Source organism: Carica papaya, chromosome 4 (assembly GCF_054855325.1).
Source record: "Carica papaya isolate Zhongbai chromosome 4, ASM5485532v1, whole genome shotgun sequence".
Taxonomy (NCBI): domain Eukaryota; kingdom Viridiplantae; phylum Streptophyta; class Magnoliopsida; order Brassicales; family Caricaceae; genus Carica; species Carica papaya.
In genome coordinates this window covers 21,887,470-21,910,499 of record NC_142312.1, presented here as the reverse complement: position 1 = coordinate 21,910,499, position 23,030 = coordinate 21,887,470, and the positions used below count along the sequence as shown (strand labels likewise).

General features: G+C 33.5%; 1 protein-coding gene across 1 annotated transcript; it reads left to right on the top strand.

Moving 5' to 3' along the window:
* The first annotated feature begins 16,483 nt into the window (after positions 1 to 16,483).
* Positions 16,484 to 17,553, top strand: LOC110810168 (Integrase-type DNA-binding superfamily protein). Its single transcript, XM_022036246.2, has one exon. The coding sequence runs from the start codon at positions 16,634 to 16,636 to the stop codon at positions 17,411 to 17,413; it is 780 nt and encodes a 259-aa protein (XP_021891938.1). The 5' UTR covers positions 16,484 to 16,633; the 3' UTR covers positions 17,414 to 17,553.
* The last annotated feature ends 5,477 nt before the right edge of the window (positions 17,554 to 23,030 follow it).

Sequence of the window (23,030 nt, the reverse complement as noted above, 5' to 3'; positions counted from 1 at the left end):
ATTACTTTTTTACTACAAAAATGATGTTTGTTTCTCACATGAGGATGTGACCAAGGAATGGGCTATTTTGTTATATGCACTTGTGAAAAGCATGTTTATAGATGTGGGGCAAGTCATATCACATTCCATATTGGAATGTGCATCCTCAAAAATTAGAGGGATTTTTGTTCTTGGGTTGATCACCGACCTTTGCAACCTAGCCAATGTCAAATGAGAACCATGGGAAGCATTGATGCATCTAATGAAAGCAATTGCATCCCTAACAAGGAAGCATTATAAGAAGCCACAACAATCTACACATGTTGAGGCCAGCTCTTCTCAACAATGAGGGCAGGTCTAAACTCATCATCGTCCCTTAACTGGTAGCACTACTTATACTGATCCAAGATAGAGTGAATAATGGCAAGAGATTCGGGCACTTCGCCAGGAACTTAGGCAAATGCATGCTTATAATGTGGAGTGCAATACGGCCTTAACACATATGATGAATCAATGTGTCCTGAATATTGGTGATACTATTTATCCTCTTCCACCTACACTAGTTTTTTTGTCAATATTACACGATGACACTGATGAAGAAAATGAAGCGAATGTACCATCCTCGCTGAGGTACGTCCTCTACTCATAAAAAAAGAAACAAATTCTTTACATTGAGGACAATGCAAACTCTAATGTTTGGGGGCATTGGGTCCTTAGATTTTAAATTGCAATTTTTTTTCTTTTTTCTACAATGAAAAGTTAAACTTTTCACCATTAGTAGTCAGTGAAACATGATGGAATTGAGATTTTATCCTGATTAAGATTGTGGTTACTTCTAAAAAAATAGGATATGTTGCAAATAATAAGTAGAATAATTAGCTATTATTTCCTCTAACTTAATCGGTATAAGGACATTTACATATGAACCTAATCTAAGGCATTACACTTGTGACATAAAAAATGTGAGTTTGATTTTTTACCTTTTAGCTAATCATAAACTAAGGTTTAAATGAATAAGACAAAGTAGCTAGCATGTGATGGGTGAGAGGGAGCGTAAAATGCACTCACTCGTAAAAATATTTTTAGGTAAAAGTGTAAGATGGAGCATAAAATGCACTCACCATGAAAGAAATTGAAAAAAAATGTAAATTGTGTTAAGTTTACTACCTTGGTTAAAGTAGTAAAGAAATAATGTTAAACAAAACATAATTTATGAATCAATGATAGAGACTTAAAAATGGAACTTATGTGTTGGAATTATGCAAATGTTGTTGAGGGGTATAAGAGCTAATAGTCTATTTATATTTTACAATATTCCTTTTGAATTTTCAATTGACTAACAATCGCAAGAAATGAATAGAATTTCAACATTATCAAACTTAATAGATGAACATGGTGGAAAAGTTTGTATTTAACTATTTCTTTTCAATTTTTTGCTCGAGGACTAGCAAAAAGTTAAGTTTGGGGGTATTTGATGAGTGAGTTTTATGCTAATGATTTAGATACTTTCATTCTCCTTTTATTGATTTTTGAGAATTTATTTTCGAATTCATGCTTGATTTTGTGATTATTTTCTTAGGTTGAGAAGAAGATTTAGTGCGAAGTAATTTGGAGGACAAAATGATCAGCGTCGTTATGGGGGATTGTGGCGTCGCGATGATGGATTGTGGCATTACGACGTTAGGAGATGAAGAAAAATGAGGAAAACAGAATGTCCAGCATCGCGACGGTGGCTTGTGGCATTGTAGAGTGTCAACACCATTCCAGACTTGGCGTCATGATGCAAGGTTCTCACTGTCGCAATACCAACATGAGAAATTCTGAATTATGAAATTTTTTCTCCCAATTATGCCTTTACAAACTAATGAGTATAAATAAAAAAGTTTAGGGTTATGATCTGGACCTTTTTGCAGAGAGAAAAGAAAGAAAAAATGGCAGGTGTGGAGAAGAAGGAGATTTGATTCTGAAACGGAATTTGGGCCTTTAAACTCATCTTCAATCCCAATTTTTCTTCTTTCTTTTCTCTATGTTTATAATTTCGTTAGGATGTTTGTTATTTCAAGCATGAACTTCTAGGGCTACAATATAGACAAACAATGATTGTTAATATTTTCTTATTTTAATTAATTTGATGTTTATTTAGAATATGTTGAGTGTTTTAATTTATGTTTAATGCGTGTGATTGTCTTACCAACTATTACATGATTTAGAGATTCAATTTGAAACCGAGAAGAAAAAATTGAGTTTGTCATAATTAGAACACCATAATTTATCATAGAATAGAGATATTTATGAGATTTCTGTAGCAATACGAATTCCTTGCTCTTAATGAATTTTGATGGGTTTATAATTGAAATAGAAATATAGGAATTTAGCTCATTAAGATGAATTGTTAAGTCTTGAGAAAGATTAATAATTATATTCGTGAAATTCACTTCCAACATAAGAATAAATGTTAATTAATTAGAATTAAAAAAATTTAGCATGAATTGTCTTGGTGAAATTAGAACCCCAAGTTTTAGTTTATTGATTAGTCCTTATTTAATTTTCACTTAAGCAATATTTTCTCAAATATTAGATTTATTTATTCCCCTTCATCTACTTTTAGTCATCCAAATAAAATTAGAGTTAACCCAATTTTGGTAGTTAATAATAATCAATCCTTGTGGGATCGACAATCTTATTCTATCACTTTATTACTTGTTAACGATATTATACACTTGCAATATTTTCCACGACAACTATCGCACTTGTAGCATGTATTGTTGAGACGATAACAAGGTCTAGTCCCGTGATTCTTACCACAGTGTTGACAACTCTGATATTGTCCCATATTCGAATTTCGGGAGTAGCATGGATGGTATAGTCTTGGGTCTCTTAGTCTGTTGATCAAGTATTGCGGCTGCGGATCTATGGTGTGGAGCTAAGGGTCTTGAACTACATATAATTGGTCTGGAGCTCCCGAGTTCACTCTCAATCAATAATTCTTTAGTTAACACTTCTTTGTAGGTACGAAGTTCTAGTACATACAACTGACGTATCATCTCTGTGAACTTGCGAGCATAAGACCAAGTTCTGTGAACTTGCAAGCATATTTTGTGACTGATACATTCTCCTGTCTAAATTGTATAAATTCCAACTCTCTCTAGTGGCATATGTGCTCTAAAAAATATTATGCATTAAATGCTGCCACAAAATCCTCCCCAATGATAGGAGTAGACAAGATGGTTTGCTTCAGCTCCCACCAAGGCGAGCTTCTCCTATAAGCATGTAGGAGGCAAGAACAACTTTCTGTGCTAGAACGACTTCCAGTACCTCAAATGCCTTCCCAATCTCCTTCAGCCAATCTTTTGCCTCCTCCATTGTGGATGCACCTACAAAGGTAATAGGATTCAGTCTCTTGTACCTTTTTATGTAACCTGGATCCATGGCAAGTCGTGCCAAGTCATGTTGGGAAGAATTAAATTATACTGGGGCGGAGGTGGTGAAAGATCAAGTGCATCACCCCTAGGAGGCATTAAAGGATCCCTCACATCATCTCTTGTCTATTGGCTATTAATAAATCTCTCCATCAGATTGTAAAGACGATCAATGCCTTTTCCCAGAGAGTGTTCGCTGACAGCTCTATATAATGGGGCCCTTCCTCGCCTCATTTCCTATTTCATACAGTCACAAGACAACAATTTTCAAGGTTAATAATCCGGATATTATAAGGAACTTAGGCTCTGAAACCAACTGTAACAACCCAAAATTTCATAAATAATATGACTGTTACCTTTCATTCATGTATATTAAAATAAGTAATAGCATTCATATATTTCTATAAGGATTGTCATTCTCATAACTAATTCCAACATGCTTCAACTATAACATGTTGTAAGTTATTTAAAACTTTGTCCTAATATACTTCAAATCTAAGATATCAAATGACGGTTTAAAATTTGAAAGATCAAATTCATAAAAACAAGTCTCTCTATCCTTTGTTCTTTTTAAGCAAGATCTCCTTGATTTGACAATTCTTCGGCTTGGTCCTGCATTCCCTATTCTAAAATTTATAAAAAATGAGTGAACCACTATTTCAGTAAGAATAGTTTAAGACTCTAATCCAGATATCAAAGATAATATACTGATCTGAACCATTACCTTTACCTCAAGCTTACCACACCCTTCACAACCATCTGATTTTTAAATCCAACTACAACTACATCGACCTTACTAATCATATGTTTTTCACTTATACATAATTTCATTCAAAGGATATACATAATTTCCCAATCTCAATTGCATAACGTCGTAATCACATTGATTGCACATATCTACACATAGAATATCTTTTACTTCTCATATATTTTAAATCATCCAAAAGGTACCCATTATTACGTAACTACATTCTCATAAACGCAATATCGTATTCATATTAATTATATATATTCCCACATAAAATACCCTTCCTTAAATTCTTATCCACACATAGAATACCCTTCTTTAAACATGTATCACACATATACATACATTTTTTCAAATGCATATTCACATATATAATATCTTTCCTTAAGCACATAGAATACCCTATTTCATATACATATTCACATAACAACATATTCTCATTATTCATCAACACAACCAATCATATATGCACATAGACTCATTATCATATCATATATTATCGTTCAGTCACAATCACATAAGGAGATGATAATTCAGACTATCAATATGGACCAAATCATAGCTTCCATAAGTCATAATTGCAGTCATAGTTACTATTCACATCATCCTCCAGGGACACAATTATAGTTACATTCATATTTACTATTCACATTGTCCCTGAAGAACACAGTCATGGTTACAATCAATAAACGGTCCATGAAATAGAATTCATAATCATTCCATACTGATCATGCACTGCACATATATTCACATTTCAATTATAGGGAAAATCTTTATTATTAATCCTAGGTATTCTCTATCGTAATTTGCTTTATATAATACATTGACATTCCTACTTAATTCATCTTATTATATTCTTTGGACGAGTCCTAATTTCACACTTCTTCACGCGTAAATTATCCCCAAGTTCTAGAACTCATCAACTTTTAAGATATCTTAATTTATTTAGGATATTAAAAGATGGATCACAATATTTAAACTCCAAATTATTCGCATCATGAATTATTTAAATTCTCCACTAATTCATAGTTACCCAATGATTTCTGTATTTTTTTCTCCATGTACAAATTATTATCACAATTCGCTCAATTGCAACTCCTCTATAATCTTATAAACAGGTTATTTACTATATTATTTATTAAACCAAATCACACATATAATATTTATTTAAAGTATCATATTCATTGATAATACTACCTTTTATATAATTTTTTTTATTGTAATACATTTTCTCAACCAAGATTCTAGATCTCTAGCCACAATTTTTATTCATTGCCTGGAATATGGATTCTTTCTATTGGGTTATAGACTAAGAACCCAAATAACCCTTGATTCAAATTTTCCTTCAAGTTTAAAGCCCAATAGAATAACCCATTTTATTAATTTCTCAATATCTCTATTTTTTTTTCATGTAGACCCAATTAACCACTGGATTTCCTTCTTAATTTTTTTCCAACAGACTTAACCTATTTAAACCTAGATACTCGTATTTTTTGTTTATTCATTTATTACATCTTATATATATATATATCTATTATTTCAAACCTTAAATCCAGCTCTCTAGCAATCTTGGTCAATTCCTTAAGCCCGTTTCTTTTACTGGTAGGCTCATCCGAGACAGACTCTATATATTTTTTATATATTATTATTATTTTATTTTTTTTAGACTTAGCCCATTCCATCACTGAGTCCTTTCACTTCCTATGGTTCAGCCCATTCAAACTACGCCTTCTTTTCTCTTTTTTTTTTCTTGCTCAAGCTTTGATCAACTGTTATATTAAACTCACTAAAATAATAAGGGCCACCTTACTAGGCCCATTCCTCTATTGGACTCAATCTACCTAAACATTTATTTGTCCTTCTCTTTTTCTTTACCCTTTTTTTTACTAAGCCCATCACACAACTTATTACTAAGTCTAATACATATACACACCCACTTGGACTTGGGCTTAGTTCATCTATACTTATCTCCCCCCCCCCCCCCTTTTTTTATTAATATACTCATTCAAAAAGTTTATTGGGGCTCAAGTTTAATAATATTACCATGGACTCGGATCTGGACACGACAAGTTACCCAACCCGACATTAAAACCTCTTTCAAATTGTCTTCAACCCCGAAACCCTACATCCATCTGATACCAACTAACTCTCTCACCTTAAACACCCAATCATTTCATATTTTTCAAATATTCATCATAAAATTCATCAGAATATCCACACTAACTCCTCAAAATTTCAATCCCATCACAAGTAATGAGTTAAATCACTATGTTAACTTAAATCTAGGGACTTAGAGTATAAATACTCTTACTTTTCCTAAAATTTAGGACGGACGATGGTCGCAGTGTGATGAATTTTTTTTTATCGGTTATCTGCACAATATGAGTCGTCAAACTTTAGTTACTTGGGGATTCAGAGTAGGACACCTAAGTACCTTTGGGTTTAAGATTAAAATGAATAAAAGTCATCGACGATGAAGGATTTACCTTTGGATCAATGACGGTACGCTGTCAAAGTGAGCTCTTGTGGCTAATCCTCCTCTCTTTCCTTCCTTGACCCACAGCCCCTAAATCATTTAGGGTTTTTGTTGCTAAAATTTTAAAAAACACTAGTTATATTTATAACCTCTCTAATTAAATCTGAACCGTCGAAATTTGATGAATAAATCATAGTTGTTGATTATACAACTTTAAATTTTTCAGCAACTTTTCAATTAAGTTTCTATGGTCCCTTTTCTTAATTTATTAAAATTTTCAAAACTTTAAATTTATTTAAATAATTTTACCCATCTATTTCATCAATCATAAAGCATCCATATATGTATAATTTTTTTTGGTCAATACAACTAATACTAAATTTTCATTTTTCTTTCTTAATATTCTCCCTAACACAAAATTAGTTGATAGAGATTTCATTTTTTGACTCTAAGACAATACAATTAAATTTTCTGTCAATCTTCTCAAAGTCACAATTTTTGAACTACAAATCATGATTAGTTTTGGTGAAGAAGCAGAAAAAGACAATGAAGACAAAATGGATGATGGAGTGGAAACATTTGTATAATTTTTGTACCGTCGAGTAAGTGATCAACCAAAAAAATTCTCCAGGCTATGTATTTTACAACTTATACTACTTGATGAGTTTGATTACTTTTATGTAGTACCTTATTTCAACATAGTTATTTTTTATATAAGGGTTCTTCATTGCTCGTTCAATATGCATCTGCTGGAAAAAAGGATTTTCAATTATGTCAAGCCAGTCTCATTTCTTCATCAATAACTTATATTTAATGGTTGTTAAGTAAGGTGGTGGAATTGCATTTTTGGAGGTGGTACTCCTGGAGATTGAGCATTTTAAAGTTATTGTAGTGCTAGTTCACATTTCAAGAAAAGAGATGTCATGGTGTTAGTTGCTGCATATGCAAAGGAGAATTATGAGTTATATTATAAAGAAGGTGGTGGGCAGAGTTTAAGTTGTAAGCAAATACATATATTTTCTAAGAGAAGAAATAAATATATATGTGAATTAATATGTATATTCAACATATTTCTACCACCTAGAAAAAGTCATTTTAAGTACTTATAACTTTAGAATTCGTTAAAGTACTTTGTATCTCCTTATAGCTTGTCAAGAAAATTCGTAAAATTTATAAAAGTACAATTTCCAAAAAAGATGAGATGTCATGGTGTTGTTGCTTCCGAGGGAAAGGAGAATGATAAGTTACATTATATCGAAGGTGGTGAGTAGAGTTTGAGTTGTAAACAATTACATGCAATTCTTAAGAGAATAAACAAATACGTATGCCAAGTAAAATGTAATTCTCTTCTAACACCCTATATAATGGAATATTTAAATTTTGGAGATATTTTAAAAGAATTTAGAAAAGGAAAGAATGCAAGATGAATGTTATAATTTTCAAGAGAATTAATTTATGTTTGCAAAATTATAGGTGAAAAATTAAATAGAAACACAATTTCTAAATTAAATATATGAATTAGGGGTTATTTTTGGAATTTAAAAAAATCGAAGAAAAATTTAAAATGTAAGAAAACCCTTTGAAAATTTACTATTCTATCAATATGAACCAAAATAAAATGGAAATAATAAAAAGGGTGATTCTATAATTAAATAGAGACCCAAATGAAAGGATTTTGGGTGCTTACAGTGAAAACTGCAATTTGTAAAATGCGAACCACATCAACAAGTTGACATGGCCGCGAACTTATTAGCAGGAAATGCGTGGGCAGCCATGCAGTCTGACCCACTCACCTGGATAACCACACAAGCATAAAGGTATGCAGATCGCACGGTTGAGATTAAACCAATCCAATAGTTCATATACGTGGGCGCACATATATTGCATATCTCATACAGCTTAAAGCGAGTGACCAAAATTAAAAGAAGGGTAAAAAGACAAAAAGACCCTTAATGAAACACTAGATCTAACTGCCACAATTCAAGGAGCAATATCAAAAGGCCACATTTCATTTTCGCACGTGAAATAAAGAAAATGCACATGTTCTATCCAATTGTCCATATTTAATATGAAAGATCACACTATCCGTAGATATTTATAATTAACCCTAATCGGCCATCACTCCCCTCGAAGAATAGTGCTTCCAAGTGTTCAAATTACTGAAAACTATTATTTTCCTTTTCCTCTCATCTTCTTCATTTTTTTTCATTTTCTCTCTCTTTTTTCTTTTCATTCTTTTCTCATTTTTTTGGTTTAATTATTTTTCTTTTTTCTTGTCATTATTTTTCACTTTAAGTTGTTTCAATAACCTCAATAATAATGAAAAATTATTATGTGTTTATTCATTAATTAACTGAGTAGAATAAAGTATGTGTATGACAATAATAATTGCTTTATCTACTTCCTTAACGTTAATTATGATTAAGGATGATCTTTTAATTTTTTATTTTTATCATTTTTATTTTATTTAATATTAAAAATAGATTAATAGGTTTAATTAATTAAATAAAAAAATAAGAGAATATTAATTTGTATGTTATTTTTAGGTTTTACTTATTTTAATATATGTGCTATTTTTGTAAGCTCCTCAAAGCTATATAAGAGGATTTCATTGTAAGAATTAAAGCAGAGAATAATCAAAGTTATCTTATCTTCTTCAAAAATAAACTTTCTCTCAATTTTCTACTAATATATGTTTGAGAGTTATCAAATTCTATTACTCCCATACAGATCGGATTGGTATTAGAGCATTTTGATCCTACTTTTATATGGTTAAGACTATAAGTGGTTACAAGGAGACCAAAGAACTATTTTCTATTCTCAACATTCACCCAAGACCCTCAAGAAGAACCACAAGTTTTGAGTATGTTATAATAGCACAAGACTCTATTGTAGTTGACTTGCTAGTCTCTCTGAATAGATGGTAAAAGTTATGTCTTGGATGGAGGATCAATCTCGTGATGATTCTAATAAAAACTTTACGGAGACAATTAAAAGTCCTAGTCCAAGTTTGAGAAAAAAAAAGAAAAAAGATCAATCTCCTCGAGAATAGGAAGAAGAAAGGCTGTCAAGACCTTTTAAAGTGGAGGCAAAAATCAATATTCTATCGTATGATGGTTCAATTGATGCTGAGAAGTTAGATTCTTAAATCAATCAGTTGGAGACTTACTTTACCTTATATAGTTATAGTAGTGAAGACAAGGTCTCATTGACAAAACTAAAAATGATAAGTCATGCCTTAACATGGTGGAATTCATATATATAAACCCATTAGGGTGAAGAAATTACTTGGGATAATTTTCTAGATATCATCTGAAAAGAATTTTATTCAATGGGCTACCATGAAGATTGCTAGAGCGATGTCACAACCTATGCCAAAAGCGAGACCAATAAGAGCAAGAATATACCACTGAGTTTAGATGTCTTGTTGTACCATTAGGAGTTTTGATGGATTCACTTGAGACATTCATGAAATATACCTCAGGATTATTTTTACGTGTAAATACTGAGATCTTATTTTATAAACCAAACAACGTGTCTAACGCAAGTATGATAGTTATGACCATTGAAAAAAAATATAGTTGTAACAAGTAATCCTTTAAAGGCTCAAAATCAAGCTCCTCAAAACATAAAAAGTTTAAGAAGGATACTTCTGTCTTATCGTCCTCATCATTAACGTCAAGTGCTATAAGGTACTGTGACCACTATAAGATCGAGGGTTATACAAAGGAGAAATATTGGAAGTTGCACCCAGAGTTGCACCCAAAGAAAAGACCAAAGGGTAAGACTATCGCAACAACAACCTGTGATAATAAACCTACAGTAGTTGATCAAGTTCAAAGAGCATATCTAAACTTATCTTTAATGGCAACACCAAAAGTTATGGATTCAAAGTCACTTACCAAACATGACGAATGAGAGGATTTATTTGTCACAAAAATTCAAGTAAAGCAAGAGGTGATTACCATCATGGTTGATAATGGAAGCCAAAGAAATCTCATCTTTATTGGATTCACAAAGATGTGGGGCTTCACGTTAATTGACAATGTACTTTTCGATTTGCTGTCACCAGTCAATTTATCAATGAAGTGACTTGTTATTTAGTCCCCCCTTGATATATGTCAGATAATACTTGAAAGTTTTTATTTATGAGACCGAGATGCCATTTATTATCGACGAGCTCAAAAAATTTAGTTTAGTAAATAAGGAAGGAAATATCTCTTTTCTGGTGAAAAGATGAAACAAAATGTTAATTTGATCACTGTGTGTCAAGCCAAGCAGATGATTAATTCATCAAAGAAGTTTATATTACTATTTATACAACTTTCTAAAGATGAGGGATGCACAAAGACAATCAATATTGTTAATCCAACTCACATGGCTATTGCTAAGTCATCTCAAAACAAAGAGAAAAATGAGATAACAAAGTTATACGAAGAATTTCTTGACCTATTTTTTGAAGAGCGAGTTTTACCACTAAAGCGAGAAGTAGAACACGAAATTCAACTCATCTCAATTTCATCACTTCTAAATTTAAGTATGTAATGGTACTCTGTAGTAGAGAATGAAGAAATAAAGAAGCAGGTGTTTGATTTGCTTGAGAGTGGTGTTATAAAACCAAGTAATTCACCATGTGGATCATCAATGGTTCTTGTTCCTAAAAATGATGGTGGTTGGCCTATGTGTATTGACTACTGTGCCTTAAACAAAATCACAGTTAAGAATCAATACTCTCTTCCCAGAATAGATGATCTTCTAGATCAATTGAAGCATGCCTATTATTTTATAAAGTTTGATTTAAAATATGGTTACCATCAAGTACGAATCCGAGAAGAAGATTCTTGGAAGATGGTTTTTAAGACAATACAAGGTTTGCTTGAGCGGCTAGTCGTGCCACCTGGACTTTTTAATGCTCATGCTACATTCAGGTGTCTGATTTGCTTGAGAGTGGTGTTATAAAACCAAGTAATTTACCATGTAGATCATCAATGGTTCTTATTCTTAAAAATGATGGTGGTTGGCCTATGTGTATTGACTACTGTGCCTTAAACAAAATCACAGTTAAGAATCAATACTCTCTTCCCAGAATAGATGATCTTCTAGATCAATTGAAGCATGCCTATTATTTTATAAAGTTAGATTTAAAATATGGTTACCATCAAGTACAAATCCGAGAAGAAGATTCCTGGAAGATGGTTTTTAAGACAAGACAAGGTTTGCTTGAGCGGTTAGTCATGCCACCTGTACTTTGTAATGCTCATGCTACATTTATGCGATTTATGAATGATGTCTTACAACCTTTCATTGATCAATTTTTCATTGTTTATCTTGATGACATTCTCATCTACAGCCATACTTGGTAGGAACACTTAGATCATTTAAAAAAGATATTCAAATTGCTACAAAAATATGAACTCCGCCTTAATAAAATGAAGTGTGAGTTTGGACAGAGATCATTGCTATACCTTGGATTTATTGTGGGTAATGACGAATTGAAAATTGACCCAGAAAAAGTGAAGGCTATTAGAGAGTGGCTTCGGTCAATAAATATCACTGAAGTTCAAATTTTATGGGAGTTTGTCAGTATATTAAAAAATTTATTCATAATTTCTCTATGATAGTTGTTTCTTTACATGAACTGACAAAGGCAAATTGATGGTTTGAGTGGACTAAGAAACATGAGGACTCGTTTCAGCTTCTAAAAGGGAAGATATTTTAGTTCTACCAAATCTACAAAAGCCTTTTGAACTTGAGGCTGATGCATCTAGATATGCAATAGGTGTTGTTCTGATACAAGAAGGAAGAGTTATTACTTAATGTACCGAATTATTTCAAGGGTCTCAAAAGAACTATCCAACTTATGATGAAGAGATGTTTGCCCTACATCGAGCCATAAAACATTAGAGTGTGTATCCTTTGGGTAAAGAAACAGTAGTTTACACTGATCATCAACCCCTTTAATACCTTCAAACACAGTCTAAAATACAACAAGCTCGTTACATAAAATGGATGACCTACCTTCAATAATTTAACTTGGTCATCAAATACAAAAAGGGAGTTCAGAATAAATTGGCTGATATACAATCTCGGCCAGCTATAACAACACTTTATTTATTTACTGTGATGGAGATTCAGCCAACTGTACATGAAGAATATGTCAACATGTATGGCCATGATCCAGATTTTTATGACATAATAATTGTGGTGAAAATTGAGAAACCATCATAGTTTACATTGAGAGATGGATTACTCTATAAAGAATCATAACTATGTGTTCCAAGAAAAGCAAATCGTATACAATATATGCAAAAAACTCATACTTCAGAGGTAGCAGGACATTTTGGAGTAAAGAAGATTGTACAAAATCTTTAACGTATGTCTACTGGCCCCAGATGCAACAAGATGTAGCACATTTTGTTAAAGCATGTGTGTTATGTAGAACTTCAAAGCCATTAAATAGAAAGATTGGGCTTTACACACCATTACCAGTTCCGAGTAGACCATGGAAAAACATCTCTATGGATTTCATGGGAGGTCTACCAACAACTAAACGAGGATATGACTACCTATATGTAGTAGTAGATAGATTTTCCAAGATGATAAGACCTATACCATACAAGAAAACCATCACAGGAGAAGAAACAATGAGACTTTTCTTTAAAAATGTTTAGACACATTTTGGGTTACAAAGCTCTATTGTTTCATATCGTGATAGTCATTTTCTTGGAAGCCTTTGGAGATCATTATGGTCTAGATGGATACAAAGTTGAATTAAAGTACGTCTTTTCATCCTCAAACTGATGGTCAAACTGAAGTTGTCAACTAGACTATTGTATATCTTCTTTGGGGGTATAATGCTCGACACCCTAAGATTTGGGATGAGAGTTTACCATATCTACAATTTGCCTTTAACCAAGCTATTCATATCTTTACTAATAAGTCACCATTTGAAGTTTTTCTTGACTACTTACCACAAAGTCCATTTGATATTGAGTTTATACTTGAGTCGTCATCAAAGAAAGTACAAGACAAGAATGGTCCCGAGAAGGCTCAAAAGTTTTTAGAATGCATTCGACACGTCCATGGTGAAGTATAAAACCAATTGTAAAAAATTCAGCAAAAATATAAAACTAGACATGATCAACATAGAGTAAAAGGCAAATTCCAAGTGGGAGATCTAGTATAGCTACACTTGGGAAATGAAAGCTTAAAAGGAGAAGGCAAAAAGTTGAAGCCTATTCGTTATGGTCCTTTTAAAATCCTTAAAAAGATTAGTGATAACGCATGTCAACTAGAGTTACATAGCTACATAAAAATATACTTTGTGATCAATATCGAAAATCTAAAACCTTTCGAACCATCAATATTAGATGATGAACCTGGAGAAGTTATGCCTTCAGTGGAGGATTTGTATACTAACAATGAGACCCCATTACTGAAAGATACTATCATTTAAAGGAAAGTTGTAGAAATACATAAGGGAACAAGAGAAGCATTTAGTATTAGAAAGAAATGACAAAATCTTAGTGCATCAAAGTGGTTCACTAAAGAAATGAGAGAATCTATGCTTCTTAATCTCAAATTTCAAAATCAACAGGAGTTGGATTTCTCCAAAAGAAATGGGAGTAATGATCAGGGATGATCTTTTAATTTTCTATTTTTATCATTTTTATTTTTATTTAATATTAAAAATAGATTAAGAGTTTTAATTAATTTACTAAAAAATGAGAGAATATTAATTTGTATGTTATTTTTAGGATTTACTTATTTTAGTATGTGTGTTATTTTTATAAACTCCTCAAAACTATATAAGAGGATTTCATTGTAAGAATTAAAGCAGAGAAGAATGAAAATTATTTTAGCTTCTTCAAAAATAAACCTTCTCTCAAATTTTTAGTAATATTTGTTTGAAAGTTGTCAAGTTCTAATACTCTCATACGGATCAAGTCATTATAAAAGTTGAACAAAATATAATTTTGTGAATTATTACACTTCTTTTTAACTGAGAACTTTATAATGAAAATATTATTGTGTTCATATGTATTACAGAAGTTATTGTGTTAAAGTTTCAAGTTGTTTTGAACAAGTTAGCAAAATCATAATTTTCCAATAGTACTCCATAATTTTCATAACACACAGTAAAAAATATAAAACAATCCAATTTAATTTATTTGTACTTCAAATATTATATTACAACTTAAATATTAAATCTAAAACATACATAGAAGTAGATTTTAAAATTAAAATTTTTTGAAAATATAAAAATTATACGTATTTATACCAAAACTGACATTTATTAATCAATTCTTTAATCAAAAGAACGTAAGAACAAATTGAATAATATTTGTATTAAAATTTTCACACAAAATTATCTTCTCCTCTTTTATTTTTTTTGCTATCCCTCCTAATATATATATATGTCACTAGGTGGCATGAGTAGTTGTTAACCCTTTTTGGACTCCTTCCTGTACAAGTCCAAATTAATTTGGATTTATCTCTTTTTCTTTTTTTTTCACCCAATTATATATTTATATATATATCATATATAATTGTCAAGTACAATTCCTGTATACCTCGAAACCAATTTGAACTTCCCATTTTTTTTCTTTTCAACACCCAATTATATATATCTCATATATATATATATTGCCTTTTGTTATTATTATTATTATTATTCAATAAAATAATTTTATAAATTGATCAATTTCAAATTAAATTTTACAATAATTATTATTATTATAATAGTCACAAATATTAATTATTATGTTAATAATATAATAATTAAAAAATATAAGTATTAAATATTTATTTTTAAATAAAAAAATTCAATTTATCTCCACTATTAATTATATTATTTATAATAAAAAAATACAACAATATTTTATTTAAATTAAAAATTTTATTTATTTGATTAAATTCTTTAATTTAATTATTAAATAATTAAAATAATTTATTTATTTAACAAAAATTAGAACATTCGTTAGTATACGATCTCATAAATTTAATACTAAACTGATAACAAATTGATCGAACCAATCTACTAAACAAAATTAATGTCTAACAATACTTTTTAATGATCGAATTAAATGAAGTGTACAATTATTTTTATAAATATTTAAATTTTGAACATATATATATTGATATATACATGCGCCAAACGCGTGTGAATAATATTCTAAGAGAAGCTTTATTTACAATGTGTCAAATAAAATACATAAAAATCTATTTTTAGTACTCCATTTGTAAATCAATACGAATATGTGTTAAATTGTTTTATTTTATTTTATTTTATTTTTATTTATCATAAGATAATAATATTTCAGAATTATTTTGAATTTTAAACTGTTTTCAGAGTCATTATTATTATTTATTACATTTAATATTATTATATTTCAGGAGTATGCAGGATTATGATGTATTTAACTCTTGGGTGGGAAACGTCACAGAACATTTAGCTAAAAATGTTATTCTTAATTGGATATATGTGGGATTTTTTTTTTGAATCAGAACGTTGTTCACATAAAAACAAAAGAAAAAAATCAGAACGTTGCCCCCGTTTTACAAATTGTAGGACCCACTTCTCATCTCTTACCCATTCTCCACTGGGTCCCACATTTCTATTTTCTCTTCTATTTAGCTTTTATATATATATATATATATATATATATATATATAGATATGTATTTCTTTTTTTCCTCAGGATCAAAGGTGGGTTGTTGAGAATTAGCACAAAGGAGTTGAGACTATAATTCTCTCATTATGCTCTATATTTTTTTTTTATTATTTATTTACTTCATTTATTTGTTTTTTTCCATGAAAATTTTGAGACAATCCAAATATATATATATATATATACACATATATATGTTAGGTTGAGGGGTCACTATAAAGGAGCGTGTTATTCATTGACAAATCAGAAAACAAACTACCTTCTTATTCTTCTTCCTCTTCATATCTTGTCATTTTCTCTAACTTCTCTATAAATCCCTCTGTTATTCTCAAATTCCATCCATGAAAATCATCTTCACTTTACTCACCAATGAAAAAAAAAACCATACAATTCAAATCTCCATAAAACCTGAAACGCCCACTTGCAACTCCTCCATGTCTTCTTCTCCACCATCACCATCTTCATTACAACCATCTCATGACCAAAGCCCACTTCAAATCTCCATAGAACCTGAAACCGCCACCTGCAACTCCTCCATGTCTCCCTCTCCACCATCACCATCTTCAAACCCACTTCCCAAACTCTCCGACGAACCCAAACTACCCCGCCATCATCGTTCCAGAAAACACCCAGTTTACAGAGGAGTTCGCATGAGGAGTTGGGGGAAATGGGTATCTGAAATCCGTCAGCCCCGCAAGAAATCCCGCATATGGCTCGGAACTTTCCCTACTCCCGAAATGGCTGCTCGAGCTCACGACGTCGCTGCTCTCTGTATCAAAGGTGAATCCGCCATTTTCAACTTTCCTCGCCTCGTTAATCTATTTCCCAGACCCGTCTCGTTAATGCCGCGAGACATCCAAGCTGCTGCTGCTCAAGCAGCTGCCATGGCGGAATTCAACACGCTGCCTTCTTCTTCTTCTTCTTCTTCTAATGACTCGGAATCGGAAGAACTGGAGGAGATCGTTCAGTTGCCAAATATAGACGGGAGCTACGAGTTAGGAGAGTTGATAATGATTGAGGAAGAGGAAAGGTGGGTGTATCCTCCGTTGGAAGATTTCTGTAGAGAGTTCAGTGGCGAGATAATGGCGGCGGAGAGATTAATCAGAAGCGACTTTTTTTGAGTAGCAGATATTAAATTAATTAATTTCTAATTATAGTGGTCTATACTCTTTTAATTTTTTTTTTCTATAAATTTAGTTGTCTGATTTTAATGATTTGTTTTTAGCAAAATTTATAAGAAAATAAAATTTAAATTTTAACAGCCATATTTTTTACCTTATTTAAAAAAATTACAACATATACAATTTACTACTAGTGGCACTATGATGTTTTTCATGTAATTATCAATGTAATAATGAAATGAAATGGTTGTTAAACTTTAAATTATATTTCTTTATTTGTTGGGTTATACAAGAAGTTAGCATATTTGAATAAAATTTTATTTTATTAATTTTTGTATTACTGTAATGTCTTCAGAAATATTTAAAAAAATAAATAATAATTTAAGTGCATAAATATAATAAAAAGTTAAAGTTTACATTTTTTATATAATAATTTAAAATATCGAATATTATTACGGGAATTAATTTTTTAAAAGAAGTACAAAAAAAAAAGGAAATAAGCGGAAAGTAAATAAAATTAACATCCTACTCGTAATTCTCTTGTAGATCAGGTTTTGGATCTTGATCCTCTTGATCTAAAATAAGTTAAATAATTAATGAGCTATACGACTCCAGTAAGAATATCACGCTAATTTTCCAACACAGAAAAAGAAGATTGGTAGAAAATCAAAACAATTAATAGAGCACTTAATTAAACAAATTTATTTATCATTAATAAAACTATTTACCGTTCACTTACCATAGTGAGATTTATAAAAATAATATATAAAAACAATAACATTATACATATTATGATTTCATATATAGTCGGCAACATACCCTATATTATACTTTCATATTCAAATCATCAAACAATAATTTTTCTTTTTTATCAACCGGCTGATATCCATGGGGGTTATAGGGATGTCCCCACTACGAGTGAACAATTTCCTTTAACATCACGCCAACTTCCCAACACAGAAAAGAAGGTTGGTAGAAAATCAAAACAGTTAATGGAGTACTTAATTAAGCAAATTCATTTATCAATAATAAAACTATTTACCGTCCACTTACCATAGTGAGATTTATAAAAACAATCCATAAAAATAATAACATTATACATATCATGATTTCATATATAGTCGGCAACATACCCCATATTATACATTCATATTCAAATAATCAAACAACAATTTTTTCTTTTTATCAACCGGCTGGTATCCATGGGGGTTCATAGGGATGTCCCCACTACGTGTGAACCCTTTCCTTTAACATTCTCAATTGTGAGCCATGTCCATACCCCGTCCAGTATGAGCGCCAAACCACTAAACCTCATACTCCGTCCGGTATGAGGGTGAAACGGGTCGTCGCCATATCCCGTCCGGTATGAGCGCCAAATTACCAAGTCTCGGTACCCCATCCGGTATAAGACAACGTTCACGGTAGGGTTCGTTATTGTACCCGGTCTGTCCACCATCTCCCAGGATATCCAATAAGCCTGTCGTTTCATCCATTCACTTAATTACACAATTTTCTCATTTTCCTTTAGTATCAATTTTTTAAATCAACCGTAATCACATAAACAAACAAACATACATCAGGGAATGCAATCATATCTCGATTTTCTAATTTAACAGTAGTCACGTAAAGCAGCAATACATACATTTAAACCATAAAAGCAATAAATCAAATACTATAATGCATTTAAACTGTAAAATAAATCAACAGAAATCAATAGAGAATAATTTCTGGTTCTACCTCCATTAGTAATCTGTAATTAATTATAGATATTTTTTAAGTTTCACGAAATATCATATTATTTAAAATTAAACTTCAATTCCATAATAGAGGATAGGGTGAAGGATTCTTACTCAATTTGATACCCAAAACGCTAAACTGTTGACTGTGCCTACGGACGGTCCCCGGGTTCTTTGAATTTTTCTTCAAAAATTAAAACGCGCTACAAGTATCTACAAATGTCCCAAAAAAATCTAAAATCAACCTTAGGGTCCATTTTTGGAAAATTCTGAAATTCTAGCACTGCAGTTCTGCCGCCCACGGCTGCAGTCCGCCTCAGATCGGCTGTTTTCGGCCGATTTTGTATCAATCTCTGTGAGAAAATACGTTAAGGGGCCTCAATTGGCCGAAAAAATACAAAAAACTGAAACTCACCGGAGGCGGGGCTCTTCGGTGCAATGGCTCCTCCGTCTCACGTTGTAGTTGGGTGTTTTACTTTGGTTAATCTGTAGAGAAGGAAACAGTAATCATAAAGGTGGAAAAATTACGTCGAACGAGAATTGAGAAGGGCCTCATCGGAGGCATTTTGTGAAATTTCCCGCTGCTGTGCCGCTATGTAGCACCCGGAAAGGAGGAGGAAAAAAAAAAAAAAAAAAAAAAAAAAAAAAGGGGGGGGGGCCACGTCAGCAGCCATGTCAGCAGGCCCGGTCAGCAGTCCCGGCCAACCGGGGCCTGCCACGTGGCAAGATCGCGTCACTCCGAAAGGAGCCACGTTGGCGATCCGCGTGGGTGCGATCCGACGGCCCAGATCAATCACGCGATCGGACGGCCCAGATTCAAACGCACGGACGGCCCAGATTCAATCAAAAACGAACGGCCCAGATTAAAACGAAACGAACGGCTGTGATCAAAAGGCAAGGGGTTATAAATAGAACCCCCACACCAGACCAAAAACCCTAGCCGCCAGCCGCTCGCCGGAGAAGACGAACCAGAGGCCGACCGCCGCCACCCGCCGCCACTCGCCGCCGCACCGGGGAAATTTCCGACCGCCGATCGAGGTAAATTTCATACCCCCGACTCGTTTTTCCCCACTGATTCCTCCTATGGCCAAATCGAAGCCGAAATCCCGGCCAAACGGCCGGAATACGCGGCCGAAGCCCAGCGGCGCCGCCGCGCCCCCTCTCGGTTTTTGCCTCCGACGAGGTCCTTCCCGGCCTCCGTTCGATGCAATTTTTATATCACCGTGATCACCATTCTTTTCTCTACAGGTTGACCGAAGCCAAATCACCAAAACACGAACTTCGCCGGAGAGTCGCCGTACCCGAGAGCGCCGCCGCCGGTAAGCTCCGTTTTTCCGTGATTTTTTGGCCCCCCGAGGGCCCTAGGGTTGTTTTCTGACAAGGACCAATGCGAGTGTGGCCGAATTCGGCCAAAAACGGCCGAAAACAGTCAACCCGAGGCGACTCGCCGCTGCCAGCGGCGGCGCCGTCGCCGGAGCACGGCAGAGCCGCCGTGCCGGAGTTGCGATTTGGGCCGAAAGAGGCCCTGGGCCTAATTTGGATTTTTTTTGGAACCCGTGCAGGTACTGTTAGCGTGTTTCAGTTCCCCGGGAAAAATTCAGGGGAAAATTAGGGACAGCCTGCAGGCGCACTGTGAATCGTATTCGGATCCCGAAAACAAGTAAGGACCCCTCACCCTATTTCCTATCACGGTATTAAAGTTCAAAATGATAAAACAGTATTTCTTGAATTAACGCATGTGTGAAATTGCTTAAGGTTGCTAATGGAGCCCGAGTCTAGTGTAATTGATGATTTACTGTTATTTGGCCTGTTTACAGCTTTAAATGCAAAATGAGGTTTGATGTGTTCATTTTACAGATTTGTGTGCATGTACTACGTTTTTATTAATTATGGGTTGAATGACTGAAAAACTGATACTGTATGTTGTCTGTTTGGTATGAATTACGATTTGCTTGTTTAAATGTGAATTGATGATGCTGATTGAGGAAAAGGAAAAATGAAAGATTGTGTAGACTGATAATTGTATTATGAGGGTCAGCCTGACTAGATATCCTGGGAGATGGTGGACGGACCGGGTCCGTAGGGAACCCTACCGGGATTGTGGTCTCACATGCCGGACGGGGTATGGAGATCTTATGGTTTTGGCGCCCATACCGGACGGGGTATGGGGACGGCCCGTTTCACCCTCATACCGGACGGGGTATTGAGGTTTATGGTTTTGGCGCCCATACCGGACGGGGTATGGGGACGGCCCGTTTCACCCTCATACCGGACGGGGTATTGAGGTTCATGGTTTTGGCGCCCATACCGGACGGGGTATGGGGACGGCCCTGGAAACTGATTATGAATGTTAAAGGTTAACGGGTAGCGAAACCCCTATGGACCCCCACGGATACTAGTAGGCTGGTAAATGAGAAAAAGGATATGTTGTACAATGATTGAATTACAAGAGGCGTGATAAGTGTTATGTTTTACAGCTTAGATTATTCAATGATTATGATAATGTTATTGTTTTTCTCATATTGTTTTCATAAATTCCACCAAGGTAAGTGGATGGTAAAAGTTTTATTATTGATGAAAGGTTTTGTTGTTAATAAACGAGTTTATTGTAAATTATGCTCCATTGGTCTTTTTGTGGTTTTCTACCCACCTTTATCTCCGTGACGGTGAGATATCGTGATGTTCTTACTGGGCTAGTGTAGCTCACTCCTTAATTAACCATTTCAGATCAGGAAGACATGGTTCCCGAGCCCGTTCCGCAGGAGGACGACGAAGGGGATGCCTAGAGACTCTGTAGTCATACGCATAGTTTATTTTCGAGTTTTCTTTCTTAGTTAGTTTAACCTTTTATATTTTAAGTACGTTTGTTTGGTTTTTCGTGTAAGGGATGTTAACTGAAATTTTGATCTCGCTTCCGCATTTGATATATTTAAATACTCATTTCATTTTAATATTTTCCGGGGCCGTTACACGCTAGGCTTTGCCCACAGTTTCCAGTCAATCAACCGGTCCTTTTGCTCCGATTTCGCCATGAAGGTGTTTAAGATTTTTACCTTTTTTGACAGTCGAAAAGGGCTTCGGTGTGGCGGCGGGTGGCAGCGGCTCTCCTTCCCAGTGGCTGGGTCTTCTTCTCCGGCGAGGGCGACTGGCGGCTAGGGTTAGGGTTTGGTGTGAAAAGAGTTATTTATACTCGTCTCCTTTTAATCTAGGCCGTCCATCGCATTTGAGCTGGACTGTCAAATCATGATTAAATAGAGAGTGAATCTGGATCATTCATCACGATCCAATCTGGGTCATTCATCACGATCTAATCTGAACCATCCAATCGCGTTTAAATCTGACCGTCCGATCGCGTTTGGGGAGGGAACACATCCGGGTCATTCGTGCGGGTCGCCTGTGTGGCCTCCGCCGTTGCACCGCGTTAGCACCAGTTGCCGCGCGACGCGTCCTGGTTTGTCGGGGATGTTGACCGGACATCCTACGTAGTAAAACTTTTTTAAATTATATTTCGACCATCCGATTTCTGATTTTTCTTTAAAAAATACTCTCATAACTCAAATTTTAACCATTTTTCTCCAAAATTATTTTTAATTTTATCCTCCATCAAATTTACTTCATTTTTACTCTAAATTAAAAATAAAAAAATTACATTTAAATTAACTTAATTTACATTAAATTCAAACTTGGGCATTACAATTACTACATTAAAAAATGTCTATTATAAAATGTATTAAAAATAATACCACAACATGTGAAAATTAAAAATATATTTTTTAAAAAGACTGATTTATTGTATGTTCTATGTGTTTTAAATTAAGTTATAGTATTCTAAATATTAATAGTTTTTTTACTATAATACTTAAATATTACTGCTTTAGTTT

Coding starts and splice junctions, on each gene's coding strand:
- LOC110810168 (XM_022036246.2), top strand. CDS start 16,634: ATGAAAATCATCTTCACTTTACTCACCAATGAAAAAAAAAACCATACA.